Source organism: Carettochelys insculpta, chromosome 2, assembly GCF_033958435.1.
Source record: "Carettochelys insculpta isolate YL-2023 chromosome 2, ASM3395843v1, whole genome shotgun sequence".
NCBI lineage: Eukaryota > Metazoa > Chordata > Testudines > Carettochelyidae > Carettochelys > Carettochelys insculpta.
Window position 1 is genome coordinate 1,426,859 of NC_134138.1, and position 16,718 is coordinate 1,443,576.

The 16,718-nt window shown below is 64.6% G+C and overlaps 1 protein-coding gene across 1 annotated transcript in view; it reads right to left on the minus strand.

Moving 5' to 3' along the window:
* LOC142009002 (microtubule-actin cross-linking factor 1, isoforms 6/7-like) overlaps positions 1-16,718 on the minus strand; it is a 177,971-nt gene that overhangs the window by 109,080 nt on the left and 52,173 nt on the right. The window contains exons 15-20 of the mRNA XM_074986421.1: positions 15,467-15,568; positions 14,891-15,037; positions 10,360-10,515; positions 8,149-8,346; positions 5,232-5,360; positions 4,620-4,790 (exon numbers count right to left, since the gene is read on the minus strand). Of these exons, the coding sequence (XP_074842522.1) occupies positions 4,620-4,790; positions 5,232-5,360; positions 8,149-8,346; positions 10,360-10,515; positions 14,891-15,037; positions 15,467-15,568 (903 nt within the window). The remainder of the gene's footprint in view (positions 1-4,619; positions 4,791-5,231; positions 5,361-8,148; positions 8,347-10,359; positions 10,516-14,890; positions 15,038-15,466; positions 15,569-16,718) is intronic.

A 16,718-nucleotide genomic window follows, 5' to 3' on the forward strand; every position in this document is an offset into this window, starting at 1 on the left:
GTGATTCTGTGATCCCGTGGAACTGGAAGCAGTTCTGAGAATGCCACCACAGAGGTCCTGGATTTCAGTCTCTTTCCTAGCAGCCTAAATTTGGCCTCCAGGACATCTCTCCTACCCCTCCCTACGTCATTGGTAACAACATGCACCATGACCACCAGCTCCTCCCCAGCACTACATATCAGTCTATCTAGATGTATGGAAAGATCTGTAACCTCCGCACCAGGCTGGCAAGTCACCATACAGTATTCTGGATCATCACAAATCCAGCTCCAGTTTCATCCAGGGAATTGACCGGCTGTGAGTGCTACAGCATAAAATGCCCATGTTCCAGCCAGAGAACTGACCGGTTGTGCCTCCTAAGGCCTAAATCCCCCTCTTTCAAGCCAGGGAACAGACAACCTGTGCCTGCTATAGCCTAAATTGACCTCCTTCCAGCCAAGGAACCGACCGGCTGTGCCTGCTACAGCCTAAATCACCCTCCTTCCAGCCAAGGAACCGACCGGCTGTGCCTGCTACTGCCTAAATCACCCTCCTTCCAGCCAGGGAATGACCGGCTGTGCCTGCCACAGCCTAAATCACCCTCCTTCCAGCCAAGGAACCTACCGGCTATGCCTGCCACAGCCGAAATCACTCTCTTTCCACCCAGGGAACTGACCGGCTGTGCCTTCTACAGCCTAAATCACCGTCCTTCCACCGAGGGAACCGACCGGCTGTGCCTGCCACAGCCTAAATCACCCTCCTTCCAGCCAAGGAACTGACCGGCTGTGCCTGCCACAGCCTAAATCACCCTCTTTCCAGCCAAGGAACTGACCGGCTGTGCCTGCCACAGCCTAAATCACCCTCCTTCCAGCCAAGGAACTGACCGGCTGTGCCTGCCACAGCCTAAATCACCCTCCTTCCAGCCAGGCAACCTACCAGTTGTACCTACTACAGCCTAAATCACCCTCCTTCCAGCCAAGGAACTGACCGGCTATGCCTGCCACAGCCTAAATCACCCTCCTTCCAGCCAGGGAATGACCGGCTGTGCCTGCCACAGCCTAAATCACCCTTCTTCCAGCCAAGGAACCAACCGGCTGTGCCTGCCACAGCCTAAATCACCCTCCTTCCAGCCAAGGAACCGACCGGTTGTGCCTGCTACTGCCTAAATCACCCTCCTTCCACCCAGGGAACCGACCAGCTGTGCCTGCCACAGCCTAAATCACCCTCCTTCCACCCAGGGAACCGACCAGCTGTGCCTGCCACAGCCTAAATCACCCTCCTTCCACCCAGGGAACCGACCGGCTGTGCCTGCCACAGCCTAAATCACCCTCCTTCCAGCCAAGGAACCGACCAGCTGTGCCTGCCACAGCCTAAATCACCCTCCTTCCAGCCAAGGAACCGACCGGCTGTGCCTGATACAGCCTAAATCACCCTCCTTCCAGCCAAGGAACCGACCGGCTGTGCCTGCCACAGCCTAAATCACCCTCCTTCCAGCCAGGCAACCTACTAGTTGTACCTACTACAGCCTAAACTGCCCTGTTCCAGCCAGGAGACCAACCGGCTGTGCTGGCTACAGCCTAAATCACCCTTCTTCCAGCCAAGGAACCGACCGGCTGTGCCTGCCACAGCCTAAATCACCCTCCTTCCAGCCAAGGAACCGACCGGCTGTGCCTGCCACAGCCTAAATCACCCTCCTTCCAGTCAGGGAACCGACCGGCTGTGCCTGCTACTGCCTAAATCACCCTCCTTCCAGCCAAGGAACCGACCGGCTGTGCCTCCCACAGCCTAAATCACCCTCCTTCCAGCAAAGGAACCTACCGGCTGTGCCTGCTACTGCCTAAATCACCCTCCTTCCAGCCAGGGAACTGACTGGCTGTGCCTGCCACAGCCTAAATCACCCTCCTTCCACCCAGGGAACCGACCGGCTGTGCCTGCCACAGCCTCAATCACCCTCCTTCCACCCAGGGAACCGACTGGCTGTGCCTGCCACAGCCTAAATCACCCTCCTTCCAGCCAAGGAACCGACCGGCTGTGCCTGCCACAGCCTAAATCACCCTCCTTCCAGCCAGGGAACTGACCGGCTGTGCCTGCCACAGCCTAAATCACCCTTCTTCCAGCCAAGGAACCGACCGGCTGTGCCTGCCACAGCCTAAATCACCCTCCTTCCAGCCAAGGAACCGACCGGTTGTGCCTGCCACAGCCTAAATCACCCTCCTTCCACCCAGGGAACCGACCAGCTGTGCCTGCCACAGCCTAAATCACCCTCCTTCCACCCAGGGAACCGACCGGCTGTGCCTGCCACAGCCTAAATCACCCTCCTTCCAGCCAGGGAACTGACCGGCTGTGCCTGCCACAGCCTAAATCACCCTCCTTCCAGCCAAGGAACCGACCGGTTGTGCCTGCCACAGCCTAAATCACCCTCCTTCCACCCAGGGAACCGACCAGCTGTGCCTCCCACAGCCTAAATCACCCTCCTTCCAGCCAAGGAACCGACCAGCTGTGCCTGCCACAGCCTAAATCACCCTCCTTCCAGCCAAGGAACTGACCGGCTGTGCCTGCTACTGCCTAAATCACCCTCCTTCCAGCCAAGGAACCGACCGGCTGTGCCTGATACAGCCTAAATCACCCTCCTTCCAGCCAAGGAACCGACCGGCTGTGCCTGCCACAGCCTAAATCACCCTCCTTCCAGCCAGGCAACCTACCAGTTGTACCTACTACAGCCTAAACTGCCCTGTTCCAGCCAGGAGACCAACCGGCTGTGCTGGCTACAGCCTAAATCACCCTTCTTCCAGCCAAGGAACCGACCGGCTGTGCCTGCCACAGCCTAAATCACCCTCCTTCCAGCCAAGGAACCGACCGGCTGTGCCTGCCACAGCCTAAATCACCCTCCTTCCAGCCAGGGAACCGACCGGCTGTGCCTGCTACTGCCTAAATCACCCTCCTTCCAGCCAAGGAACCGACCGGCTGTGCCTCCCACAGCCTAAATCACCCTCCTTCCAGCCAAGGAACCTACCGGCTGTGCCTGCTACTGCCTAAATCACCCTCCTTCCAGCCAGGGAACTGACTGGCTGTGCCTGCCACAGCCTAAATCACCCTCCTTCCACCCAGGGAACCGACCGGCTGTGCCTGCCACAGCCTAAATCACCCTCCTTCCAGCCAGGGAACCGACCAGCTGTGCCTGCCACAGCCTAAATCACCCTCCTTCCACCCAGGGAACTGACCGGCTATGCCTGCCACAGCCTAAATCACCCTCCTTCCAGCCAGGGAACCGACCAGCTGTGCCTGCCACAGCCTAAATCACCCTCCTTCCAGCCAGGGAACCGACCAGCTGTGCCTGCCACAGCCTAAATCACCCTCCTTCCACCCAGGGAACTGACCGGCTGTGCCTGCCACAGCCTCAATCACCCTCCTTCCAGCCAAGGAATGACCGGCTGTGCCTGCCACAGCCTAAATCACCCTCCTTCCAGCCAGGGAATGACCGGCTGTGCCTGCCACAGCCTAAATCACCCTCCTTCCAGCCAGGGAACTGACCGGCTGTGCCTGCTACTGCCTAAATCACCCTCCTTCCAGCCAGGGAATGACCGGCTGTGCCTGCCACAACCTAAATCACCCTCCTTCCAGCCAAGGAACCGACCGGCTGTGCCTGCCACAGCCTAAATCACCCTCCTTCCAGCCAAGGAACCGACCGGCTGTGCCTGCTACTGCCTAAATCACCCTCCTTCCAGCCAAGGAACCGACCGGCTGTGCCTGCCACAGCCTAAATCACCCTCCTTCCAGCCAAGGAACCGACCGGCTGTGCCTGCCACAGCCTAAATCACCCTCCTTCCAGCCAGGGAATGACCGGCTGTGCCTGCTACCGCCTAAGGCACCTTTTTCATGTTATTGGATTACGAGTTGAATATGCAAATCATTGTCACAAACACTGTTCTGTTTGCACCAACGCTTGGCCCAAGTGCGCCAATTTGATGTCTTTGAAGTGTTTTTCTTCCAGACAGGGCAACAGACAGATACACAATCCCAGCCAATAGAAGCATACTCGCATGCAGAAGGGTTCATCCCTCCCCAACCCTCCCCAGCCCTCCCCGGCCATCTGGGATAACCACCACCCCACCCCCAAAGAACCTGCTAAGGCACAGGCGTGCATACAAACAGCATTGCAGCCAGCTGGACATGCCTGCGCCATTGCACAGAAGGAGCTGGGATCAGCCGTGGCAGGGGGGGAGCTGGGATCAGCTGTGGCCGGGGGAGCCAGGATCAGACATGGTGGGGGGAGCTGGGATCAGCCGTGGCGGGGGGTGAGCTGGGATCAGCCGTGGCGGGGGGGGAGCCGGGATCAGACATGGCTGCGGGGAGCCGGGATCAGCCGTGGCCGGGGGGGAGCCAGGATCAGCCGTGGCGGGGGGGGAGCCGGGATCAGCCGTGGCGGGGGGGAGCCGGGATCAGCCGTGGCGGGGGGAGCCGGGATCAGCCGTGGCGGGGGGGAGCCGGGATCAGCCGTGGCCGGGGGGGAGCCGGGATCAGCCGTGGCCGGGGGGGAGCTGGGATCAGCCGTGGCGGGGGGAGCTGAGGCAGACGCACTGTGGGAGTACAGAGGATGTCTGCACACACAACCGCCCTTCGCCCAGAGCGTGCATATCCACCTTCCTCTCCTGGACCTGGCTGTGGACGCTCTCCCACTTCTGCTCCAGGATGTGCAGGCTGTGTGCGGTGCTGCAGGCCCGGGGCAGGCTGCAGGAGGCCAGCAGCCGCTGCATCCGGTCCCTCACGCTGTTGTACACCTGCTGCTTGGACTCCATCTCTTTGCTCAGCTCCTGCAGAGACGCATGGCAGCCTGGGCAGAGCTGGCCTGGCTCTCTGCTGTGGGGAGCCAGTGCAGACATGGCGGGGGAGGCCGGGGCAGCCGTGGCGGGGGAGGCCGGGGCAGCCGTGGCGGGGGAGCTCGGGCAGCCGTGGTGGGGGGAGCTCGAGCAGCCGTGGCGGGGGAGGCCGGGGCAGCCGTGGCGGGGGAGCTCGGGCAGCCGTGGTGGGGGGAGCTCGAGCAGCCGTGGCGGGGGAGGCCGGGGCAGCCGTGGTGGGGGAGGCCGGGGCAGCCGTGGTGGGGGGAGCTCGAGCAGCCGTGGCGGGGGAGGCCGGGGCAGCCGTGGCGGGGGAGCTCGGGCAGCCGTGGTGGGGGGAGCTCGAGCAGCCGTGGCAGGGGAGGCCGGGGCAGCCATGGCGGGGGGCTGCTTGGCAGCCTGGCAGGAAGTGCTCACCAGGTGCGCTGTCAGCTTCTCCTTGGTGGTTTCAGGCTGGTCCCAGACAGGCTTGGAGAAGAACAGCCGCAGCTCCACGTGCTCCAGCCACTGCAGTAGATCCGTGATCTCCAACGTCACGTCCTGCACCTGTGGGAGGCCCAGGCCCTGAGTGAGCAAATGCCCCAGCCAGCCGAGCGTGGGACACCCACAGGGCCTAGAATGGCCGGGGACTCGCCCTGCGGCTGCAGGCAAAGCGCAGCTTGGATGCCTCCCCTCAAGCCTCTGGGCACGGCAAAGGCCTGGCACAGCCAGGCCATCTCACCCCACCCCCATGCCAAGGGGCCTGGCACAGCCTGGCTGGCTCCCCTGTGCCCCTCTCTACCCAGGGCATGCGGGGGAAAGGCTGGCACCGGGAGCCGCCCAGGGCATGCGGGGGAAGGCTGGCACAGGGAGCCGCCCAGGGCATGCGGGGGAAGGCTGGCACCTGGAGCCGCCCAGGGCATGGGGGAAAGGCTGGCACCTGGAGCCGCCCAGGGCATGCGGGAGAAGGCTGGCACCTGGAGCCGCCCAGGGCATGTGGGGGAAGGCTGGCACCGGGAGCTGCCCAGGGCATGCGGGGAAAGACTGGCACCGGGAGCCGCCCAGGGCATGCGGGGGAAAGACTGGCACTGGGAGCCACCCAGGGCATGTGGGGGAAGGCTGGCACCGGGAGCCGCCCAGGGCATGCGGGGGAAGACTGGCACCGGGAGCCGCCCAGGGCATGCGGGGGAAGGCTGGCACCGGGAGCCGCCCAGGGCATGCGGGGGAAAGCTGGCACCGGGAGCCGCCCAGGGCATGCGGGGGAAAGACTGGCACCGGGAGCCGCCCAGGGCATGCGGGGGAAGGCTGGCACCGGGAGCCGCCCAGGGCATGCGGGGGAAGGCTGGCACCGGGAGCCGCCCAGGGCATGCGGGGGAAAGACTGGCACCGGGAGCCGCCCAGGGCATGCGGGGGAAGGCTGGCACTGGTAGCCGCCCAGGGCATGCGGGGGAAAGCTGGCACCGGGAGCCGCCCAGGGCATGCGGGGGAAAGACTGGCACCGGGAGCCGCCCAGGGCATGCGGGGGAAGGCTGGCACCGGGAGCCGCCCAGGGCATGCGGGGGAAGGCTGGCACCGGGAGCCGCCCAGGGCATGCGGGGGAAGGCTGGCACCGGGAGCCGCCCAGGGCATGCGGGGGAAAGACTGGCACCGGGAGCCGCCCAGGGCATGCGGGGGAAGGCTGGCACCGGGAGCCGCCCAGGGCATGCGGGGGAAGGCTGGCACCGGGAGCCGCCCAGGGCATGGGGGAAGACTGGCACCGGGAGCCGCCCAGGGCATGCGGGGGAAGACTGGCACCGGGAGCCGCCCAGGGCATGCGGGGGAAGGCTGGCACCGGGAGCCGCCCAGGGCATGCGGGGGAAAGCTGGCACCGGGAGCCGCCCAGGGCATGCGGGGGAAAGACTGGCACCGGGAGCCGCCCAGGGCATGCGGGGGAAGGCTGGCACCGGGAGCCGCCCAGGGCATGCGGGGGAAGGCTGGCACCGGGAGCCGCCCAGGGCATGCGGGGGAAAGACTGGCACCGGGAGCCGCCCAGGGCATGCGGGGGAAGGCTGGCACTGGTAGCCGCCCAGGGCATGCGGGGGAAAGCTGGCACCGGGAGCCGCCCAGGGCATGCGGGGGAAAGACTGGCACCGGGAGCCGCCCAGGGCATGCGGGGGAAGGCTGGCACCGGGAGCCGCCCAGGGCATGCGGGGGAAGGCTGGCACCGGGAGCCGCCCAGGGCATGCGGGGGAAGGCTGGCACCGGGAGCCGCCCAGGGCATGCGGGGGAAAGACTGGCACCGGGAGCCGCCCAGGGCATGCGGGGGAAGGCTGGCACCGGGAGCCGCCCAGGGCATGCGGGGGAAGGCTGGCACCGGGAGCCGCCCAGGGCATGGGGGAAGACTGGCACCGGGAGCCGCCCAGGGCATGCGGGGGAAGGCTGGCACCGGGAGCCGCCCAGGGCATGCGGGGGAAGGCTGGCACCGGGAGCCGCCCAGGGCATGCGGGGGAAGGCTGGCACCGGGAGCCGCCCAGGGCATGCGGGGGGAAGGCTGGCACCGGGAGCCGCCCAGGGCATGCGGGGGAAGGCTGGCACTGGTAGCCGCCCAGGGCATGCGGGGGAAAGCTGGCACCGGGAGCCGCCCAGGGCATGCGGGGGAAGGCTGGCACCGGGAGCCGCCCAGGGCATGCGGGGGAAGGCTGGCACCGGGAGCCGCCCAGGGCATGCGGGGGAAGGCTGGCACCGGGAGCCGCCCAGGGCATGCGGGGGAAAGACTGGCACCGGGAGCCGCCCAGGGCATGCGGGGGAAGGCTGGCACCGGGAGCCGCCCAGGGCATGCGCGGGAAGGCTGGCACCGGGAGCCGCCCAGGGCATGCGGGGGAAGGCTGGCACCGGGAGCCGCCCAGGGCATGGGGGAAGACTGGCACCGGGAGCCGCCCAGGGCATGCGGGGGAAGGCTGGCACCGGGAGCCGCCCAGGGCATGCGGGGGAAGGCTGGCACTGGTAGCCGCCCAGGGCATGCGGGGGAAAGCTGGCACCGGGAGCCGCCCAGGGCATGGGGGAAGGCTGGCACCGGGAGCCGCCCAGGGCATGGGGGAAAGGCTGGCACCGGGAGCCGCCCAGGGCATGCGGGGGAAGGCTGGCACCGGGAGCCGCCCAGGGCATGCGGGGGAAGGCTGGCACCGGGAGCCGCCCAGGGCATGGGGGAAGGCTGGCACCAGGAGCCGCCCAGGGCATGGGGGAAGACTGGCACCGGGAGCCGCCCAGGGCCTGGGGGAAAGACTGGCACTGGGAGCCGCCCAGGGCCTGGGCTCCAGAAGTCACCGAGGGCACGGGGGAGGGGCCCCGGTGCGCCAGCCAGGTGGGCTCCGCGTACCTGGCTGAGGTTGTTCTCCAGCTCCAGCTGGCGGCTCTCGGTCTCACTGCGCACGAAGTCCCAGCGCTGGTTGAGCTGCTGCAGGCTGCACTGCAGTGTGTCCGGGCTGTCCCCAGGGCTGCAGAGCAGCAGCCCCTGCCCGGCCTCGTTCACGGCCTGGACTGTCCGGGCGTGGGACAGGACGTCATTTCGCAGCACCTGCGGGGAGATGCAGCCGGGGCTGGCCCGTCAGCCGAGCTGTGCCTCTGCTTAGGGCATGGGCAGCCAGGCACCTCCTCTCTCCCCTCCCCACAGTCCAGACTAGCCCCCCCAGCCTCTAGAAACGTCTGCCCCGCTGCAGTGGGCCCTGCGCTGCCTCTGGGCCTGTGCAGGGCTGGCACAGGAGAGATCTCCTGCTGGTCATTGTCCAGCACTAGGGAGAGAGGGTCCTGCCACTCCAGCCCCGGCCTGGATGCAGAGCTGTCCAGCAGGCCTCCTGCTGGCTGTAACCAGACAGGCCTAGGAGCTGGGCACAGTGACGAAAGAGGGATCTTCCTCAAGGTTTGTATGAGCAGCGTGTGCCTCAGTTTCTCCTCAGAGGTATGGTGGGTAGTGGGATCAAAGGACCAAATCCCAGAGAGACTGAGCCCTGGAGAAGGGTTGTCACAAGGACAGGAATTCCTCCCTGGGGACTGCCACGGGGCTGGGCTTCTATATTGGTCTGGAAGCCATTTTATATGCCCAGCATGGCTATTGGCCCCACATGTTGTGCTGTGGTGTCGTGTGAGGTGTCTAAGGAAAGCTGATGATGCCCTGAGTCTGTGTCTGCTACTTGTGTGTCTGTACCATGTATGTAGGTACAGTTACAGATTTTTAGCTCTGCAGCTGTGTGAGAAATGTGTCAGTGCTGAGGTTCACAATGGGAGGTGGGGCTCCACCCCAGCCAGGGCAATACACCAGGCAAAAGCCCAGAAGGCAAACACCTACTCATGCATTTGATGAAGCGGATCTTTGCCCATGAAAGCTGATGCTCCAAAATATCTGTTAGTCTATAAGGTGCCACAGGACTTCTTGCTGTTCTTGAAGATACAGACTAACACGACTCCCTCTCTGATACTTAACACCCATTTTGTGATGGTGGCGTTTTCCTGCTGGGACTGCAGGAAATGGAAACTCAGCACAGAGACGCACCGGGTCAGGTGGTGGGCCAAGGCGTATGGAGGAGAATGGAATTCTCCCTCCGCGTATGAAAAACTGTAAGATGGGCCCTGGCAGGGACTTTCTTTGTCCTTCAGTCCTCAGGAGTTAAGCTGGTCTGGACTAGAGGCCCATCCCTCAGAGGGATGATGAGGATTTAGCAGTGTCCATCTTGGATCTTTTGTCTTGTGGTCTCCAAGGGTCCATGTCGCAGCACGCGGGCCCCAACAGGCCTGATCTACAATGCTCCAGTGACTGAATCTATATACACCTGAAATGAATTTTCAGAGACCCTCCAAGAATCAGCAAATGACATCACTGGCCTGCGTCAGTAGTTTTGACTGATGCATGTAAAGTACTGCTTTAACAATTCTTCTCTCTAACCCAGTTCTTTTTTATTAATAACCCCTTAAATAGTAGATCTAAGGATCTGGCTTTTGCATGGTCACTTGGGTAAGATCCAAGTGTATATTGACCAGGGCCTGGGCCCTCTGGGGTTTGGAAGAATCAGTGTGGTGTTTGGTGAAACAGGCTGAAGAGCCCCTCACGTTAAGTTGGGGGTTGTTGATCTGGGCTCGTACAACAGCTGAGAAGTCTGTGGGTTTGCTTGTGTGGCTTCTGGCTGGTCAGTGGAGCTGACAGAGGTGCTTTTGTGGCTCGTTGGATTTGCCTTGGTCAGAAGGAAATCCCAACCTGGGGCTGTAAGTGGCCCAGATTTTAAGCAAAGTTACCCTGGACTGATTTCTCTAGCTGTGCCCAGAAACCCTTCCTTTTAGAGGGACGTACTGGGGTAGGGGGAGATGAATGGCCCCAGGAGCCACTGAGGGCAGGGCGTGGGGAGAGGCAAGCCACAGGAGCTGCCCGGGGTGGGGGCAGGCACGAGAGGCAGATTTACATCAGTTGGGTGTATTGGAGTCACCTGGGCCTGAGGGATCTCCTCTTGTGTTCTTAAGGAACCACCGCCATCCTGGAGCTGTTAGCAATGAACTGTGACAGCTCCGGAGCACAGCTGCCCCCGCCCCCTCCCCAGCTTACCTTGTGCTTGGCCAGTTCAATCTCGCAGCTCTGCAGATCCAGGCTCAGCGGGGTCCGGCCCTGCAGCTGCTCCGCCGCGTGGGAAAGCCACTGCAGCAGCTCCTCCAGCTGGTTCTGGAACTGCCCCAGGCCCAGGAGCGCCGCCTCCAGCTGGTGCTAGGAACAGGAGGTGAGGTGTAACCGGAGTCTGATACCGCCGCATAGCCCACTGCTGCATTCTGCGCTCTGCATGGGCTCAGAGCTTGTACCAAGGCTGTCGAGCGAGCGCTCGTTAGGAAAGAGACAAGGTGCTGGCTCTGACTAGCCCATCTGGGTGCGCGCCTCATCTGTGCACTCGAAGACACGCACACGAGCTGTGTGTCTGTACGTCACACGTCAGCCCCGGAGTCGCGCCACTGAGCGTCCAGCCAGCCTGCCCGGGGAAAGCTGCTCAGGGTGATCGGCCCATCACAGAGCATTCCCTGGACGATGAGCCTGGGAGGCCCCAGCGGCACTGACTGGACTGTCCTGAAAACCCTCAGTCTGCAGCGTGGCGCTGGCATCCGCCTGCAGAGCCGAGGGCTTGTCTATACTTGCAGGAATTTCTTGGAGAAAAACCTTTTTCCAAACCCCCCGCACATGCTGCCATGCGTGAAAAGTTGAGATAAAGGGCTTTTCCCTTGAAACCATAACTGCAGCTCTACAAATGATTTCTGCCCACCCTGCCCCGCTTCAGGCGGGAAACAAAGTCCTGTGAACACTCTGCTTCCCAATGCCATGGCGCCGTGGATGCGAATTTTTGATCTTTGACCTCGGGAAGCTGAAAAAAGTACATTGAAAAAACACACACTGTAGACACAACCTTAGTCAGGCCTGGACAGGGACCGGTCCGTGGGACTCCAGACTCCTGCGTGTGACAGACTGTTCCAAAGAGAGCAGCGGGAGCCCTGTACACGGCCCAGGTGATACAGAGGGCCCTGGGAACCCTCCACTGCATCTCTGTGATGGGGTTCAGGGGTCCCCCTGCACTGCACCCCGTCCGCTGGCAGGAGTGACTCTCACTCAGCAGGTACAACAGGAGGTTTATTAGGCAACAGATGCCCAGTTTCTCACAGAAGCGTCAGTGCAGCAGCCAGAGACAGTCCTTCCAACCCGTCCTGGGGAGAAGATCCCGAGGGGTGCCCCTCTGGGGTGTAGCTTTCCCCCTCCTCAGGCTGGCTGCCTTCCAGCTCTCCCTTTTCCTAGCCTCTAACTGCCGCCCCCGATTCAAAAACCAGCTCAGCTCCTCCCTGCTCTTTGTTCAGGGCAGAGGTGTTACCTGCCAGTTGTAGCCCCAGGGTCATCCTTAGCCACTGGGAGCTGCTCTGCTTGCCTCTCACATCCAGCCTGACTCACACACGCACTCCCCCCACTCCATCACGGTCTCCAGGCCGGCTCCTCCCCTCCAGAGGAGCTTTGCCGTGAGCGGGGGCTCTGAGCAAAGGACTGAAGGACCCGGCCCAGCAGCACATGTGCTCCACAGACTTCAGTGAAGCCGGCAGATTATTCCATCCGGCTACAAGCCTGAACGGAGACCTTGGCAGTTGGGGTGCGTCTCTGATTCCTTTCACGGGCGTAACCCTCGCCCTTCCGGCTAACCGGGCACGTTTAGAGTCCCGCGTATCAGCTAGACGGCTTGGTAAGGTCTGAGGCAGAAATCAACCTGGGGACTTGTCTGGGCTTTCGGGAGCAGAAGAACCTGTACTGCCTCAGTAGGGCTGGTGTTTTCATAACCTCTTGCCTGTCCGTTAGGCTGGCAGACTGGGGACATCGGCAGGAGGGACCGGACCTGCACCCCTAGGGGCTAAGGCCCTGTGCTCTACCACGTGAGCGAAAAGCCAGCTGGCTCCCAGCCCAGGCGCACAGCAGAGACCTCACCCCCGTTGTCAGAGCTCTGAGGGCCTCTGGGGTTACACGGACAGTGAGTGGCACCAGTGGTGGCACAGGAGAACGGGGCCGTCTGGCTGAACTGCTGGTGTGACTTCCTGCTGGCCGGCGTGGTGCACAGCCGCGCTCCGCGTGACGGACGGGTGCCGTGCAGTGGAGACCCCAGACTTGGGCTCTCCGTAGCCCCGTCTCTGCGCAATTCACCCTGAACTGGCCCTTTCAGCGGTGTCCCCAGAACCCCCGTTACAGGAGGCAAAAACCAGCCCCTCAGAGCCTGCGGGGCCCCTTGAGCCAGGGCAGCAGTACCCAGGCACCAGCCCTAGGACAGCACCCACAGAGCCTCCTTGTACCAGGCACAGCAGAGCCTTCTGCACAGCACACCTCCAGCCCTGAGATCACATCAGCAGCCCCAGACCCCCGCCCGGGCCTGGCAGCTGGGTGAGCAGCTCCCCACCCTAGGGACTCCAGACCCCCGCCTGGGCCTGGCTGCTGGGTGAGCAGCTCCCCACCCTAGGGACTCCAGACTCCCGCCCGGGCCTGGCAGCTGGGTGAGCAGCTCCCCACCCTAGGAACTCCAGACCCCCGCCTGGGCCTGGCTGCTGGGTGAGCAGCTCCCCACCCTAGGAACTCCAGACCCCCGCCTGGGCCTGGCAGCTGGGTGAGCAGCTCCCCACCCTAGGGACTCCAGACCCCCACCCGGGCCTGGCTGCTGGGTGAGCAGCTCCCCACCCTAGGGACTCCAGACTCCCACCCGGGCCTGGCTGCTGGGTGAGCAGCTCCCCACCCTAGGGACCCCAGACCTCCGCCTGGGCCTGGCTGCTGGGTGAGCAGCTCCCCACCCTAGGGACCCCAGACCCCCGCCTCGGCCTGGCTGCTGGGTGAGCAGCTCCCCACCCTAGGGACCCCAGACCCCCGCCTGGGCCTGGCTGCTGGGTGAGCAGATCCCCACCCTAGGGACTCCAGACCCCCACCTGGGCCTGGCTGCTGGGTGAGCAGCTCCCCACCCTAGGGACTCCAGACCCCCGCCCGGGCCTGGCTGCTGGGTGAGCAGCTCCCCACCCTAGGGACTCCAGACCCCCGCCCGGGCCTGGCTGCTGGGTGAGCAGCTCCCCACCCTAGGGACTCCAGACCCCCGCCCGGGCCTGGCTGCTGGGTGAGCAGCTCCCCACCCTAGGGACTCCAGACCCCCGCCCGGGCCTGGCTGCTGGGTGAGCAGCTCCCCACCCTAGGGACTCCAGACCCCCGCCCGGGCCTGGCTGCTGGGTGAGCAGCTCCCCACCCTAGGGACTCCAGACCCCCGCCCGGGCCTGGCTGCTGGGTGAGCAGCTCCCCACCCTAGGGACTCCAGACCCCCGCCCGGGCCTGGCTGCTGGGTGAGCAGCTCCCCACCCTAGGGACTCCAGACCCCCGCCCGGGCCTGGCTGCTGGGTGAGCAGCTCCCCACCCTAGGGACTCCAGACCCCCGCCCGGGCCTGGCTGCTGGGTGAGCAGCTCCCCACCCTAGGGACACCAGACCCCTGCCCGGGCCTGGCTGCTGGGTGAGCAGCTCCCCACCCTAGGGACCCCAGACCCCCGCCTGGGCCTGGCTGCTGGGTGAGCAGCTCCCCACCCTAGGGACTCCAGACCCCCGCCCGGGCCTGGCTGCTGGGTGAGCAGCTCCCCACCCTAGGGACCCCAGACCCCCGCCTGGGCCTGGCTGCTGGGTGAGCAGCTCCCCACCCTAGGGACTCCAGACCCCCGCCCGGGCCTGGCTGCTGGGTGAGCAGCTCCCCACCCTAGGGACTCCAGACCCCCGCCCGGGCCTGGCTGCTGGGTGAGCAGCTCCCCCCCCTAGGAACTCCAGACTCCTGCCCGGGCCTGGCTGCTGGGTGAGCAGCTCCCCACCCTAGGGACCCCAGACCCCCGCCTGGGCCTGGCTGCTGGGTGAGCAGCTCCCCACCCTAGGGACCCCAGACCCCCGCCTGGGCCTGGCTGCTGGGTGAGCAGCTCCCCACCCTAGGGACTCCAGACCCCCACCTGGGCCTGGCTGCTGGGTGAGCAGCTCCCCCCCCTAGGGACTCCAGACCCCCGCCTGGGCCTGGCTGCTGGGTGAGCAGCTCCCCACCCTAGGAACTCCAGACCCCCGCCTGGGCCTGGCTGCTGGGTGAGCAGCTCCCCACCCTAGGGACACCAGACCCCCGCCTGGGCCTGGCTGCTGGGTGAGCAGCTCCCCCCCCTAGGAACTCCAGACTTCCGCCTGGGCCTGGCTGCTGGGTGAGCAGCTCCCCCACCCTAGGGACACCAGACCCCCGCCTGGGCCTGGCTGCTGGGTGAGCAGCTCCCCACCCTAGGGACTCCAGACCCCTGCCTGGGCCTGGCAGCTGGGTGAGCAGCTCCCCACCCTAAGGACTCCAGACCCCTGCCTGGGCCTGGCAGCTGGGTGAGCAGCTCCCCACCCTAGGGACTCCAGACCCCCGCCTGGGCCTGGCTGCTGGGTGAGCAGCTCCCCACCTTAGGGACCCCAGATCCTCTGCCTGGGCCTGGCAGCTGGGTGAGCAGCTCCCCCACCCCAGGGAGCCCAGCCCCTCCCCCCATTAGCAGGCTGGCAAGAGATGCTCATGACTCAGGGAACCCAAGACAGCCGTACCTGGCGGCTCACCATCTCCTCTTCCAGGAGATCCCAGCGCTGCCGGAAGTCACTGAGCAGAGCTGGGGGGCCCCTGTCCTCAGTGCCCCCATGGTGTCGCAGGCTTTCCACATCCACTTTGCATTGGTACAGCTCCCTCTTGAACTCCTGCTGGGACAGGACCACGGGCAGATGGCATGAGGGCAGCTCCCAGCACTGCAGCTCCATGGCCCCAGCCTGGTACCCCCTGAGCACACTCTCTGGGGTTCTGCACCCGCTCCCCATGGCCCATCAGAGGGCCGGGGTACCAGGACTGCCCCAGCCTGCAGAGTCCCCAGATGCACATGGGAGCCGGGGCCTTGCCATCTGTCCTGGCCGCCAGGTGCAGCCTACACTATAGCCAGCCATTGCAGCTCTCACACCCTGCCCCACCTCGCAGAGCAGCCAGCCCCACTGCCAGTCTCCAGGGGCGGGGAGCAGAAGGGCCTCAGGGGCACAGTGCTGGGTCCCCTGTAACCGGGAGGGGCAGTGCAGATAGCCACCAGCCGGGCCGGCAGACCCAGAGCCACGCCAGCAAAGATCCCGAGCATTTCCCACCTTCAGCTCTGCCAGCTGCTGTCTCACCAGCTCCAGGTCGCCCCCAACGAGGAACTCCTCTGCCATGCGCAGCTCTCCTGTGGCCAGCCAGTCACAGAGCCTCTGGGGAGGGAGGCAGGGGAAGGGTTAGGGGAGCCCCAGCCGCCCCTGGATTGGAGGGCACAGCCAAGCACACTCTTTGCTAACACGCAGCCTAGACCTTTCCCGCTGCAGCGTCAGACCATTGCTCCGTGTGCTGCCATCGGACACCGCTGAGAACAGACTCCCACCCTCCGCAGAGCTCCCCGGCAGGGAGTTGAAGGCTGTATCGAATCCCCCCTCACTCTTCTCTGCTGCAAACCAGAGCAGCCTGACCCCCTCAGCCTCTCCCCATAGCTCGTGCTCCAGCCCTCCTCTTTTGTGCTGCCCCCCGCTGGACCCGCTCCACATCATTTTTGCGATGGGGGGCCCAGAACCGGGCGCTGGACTCCATGTGTGGCCTCACCAATGCACAGGAGAGGGGAACAATCTCTTCTCTTGATCTGGTGCCACTAATGCCCCCGCTGGTCGCTGGGCTGGACCGAGTGCACGGACAGGGCCCACTGCAAACCCTGGCACAGGGCAGAGGAGCGCTGCAGCTCTGGCCTTGGCACGCACACGGGGCAGGGGCCCAGGGCAGCTCCTGAGAGAGCAGGCTCGCTGCCTCCTGCCGCCCCTGGGAAGGCAGCTCCTAGAGCTGTCCAGCAGGCCTGGCAGGGAGACAAACAGGCCCAGACAGCCCAGCTCCTGGTCTGGGGGCAGCTCCTGGGCCTGCCGGTGCACCCAGCCAGAGCCCCAGCCCAGCCAGCCAGGCAGCCTCCCTGCAGCGCAGCCCCCAGCCCAGCCTGGCTCCTGCAGGGACAGTGGCTGCAACTGGCCGTGCTAGAGGGAGGGCAAGGCCCAACAGTAGTAAATGGGGAGACTAGGCCTTGGGAAAGGCCCACCCAAGGGGGCTGTGCCTAAGGCAGAAGAACATAGGAACGGCCACACTGGGTCAGACCCCAGGTCCACCCAGCCCAGGGGCCTGTCTGCCAACCGTGGCCAGTGCCAGGGGCCCCAGAGGGGATGGTAACAATCAAGCGATCTCTCTCCTGCCACCCATCTCCAGCTTTTCACAGACACAGGCCAGGGACACCATTCCTCACCCATCCTGCTAACAGCCATTAACAGACCTAAGCTCCATGAATTTACCCAGCTCATTTTTAAACCCTCTTACAGTCCCAGCCTTCACAGC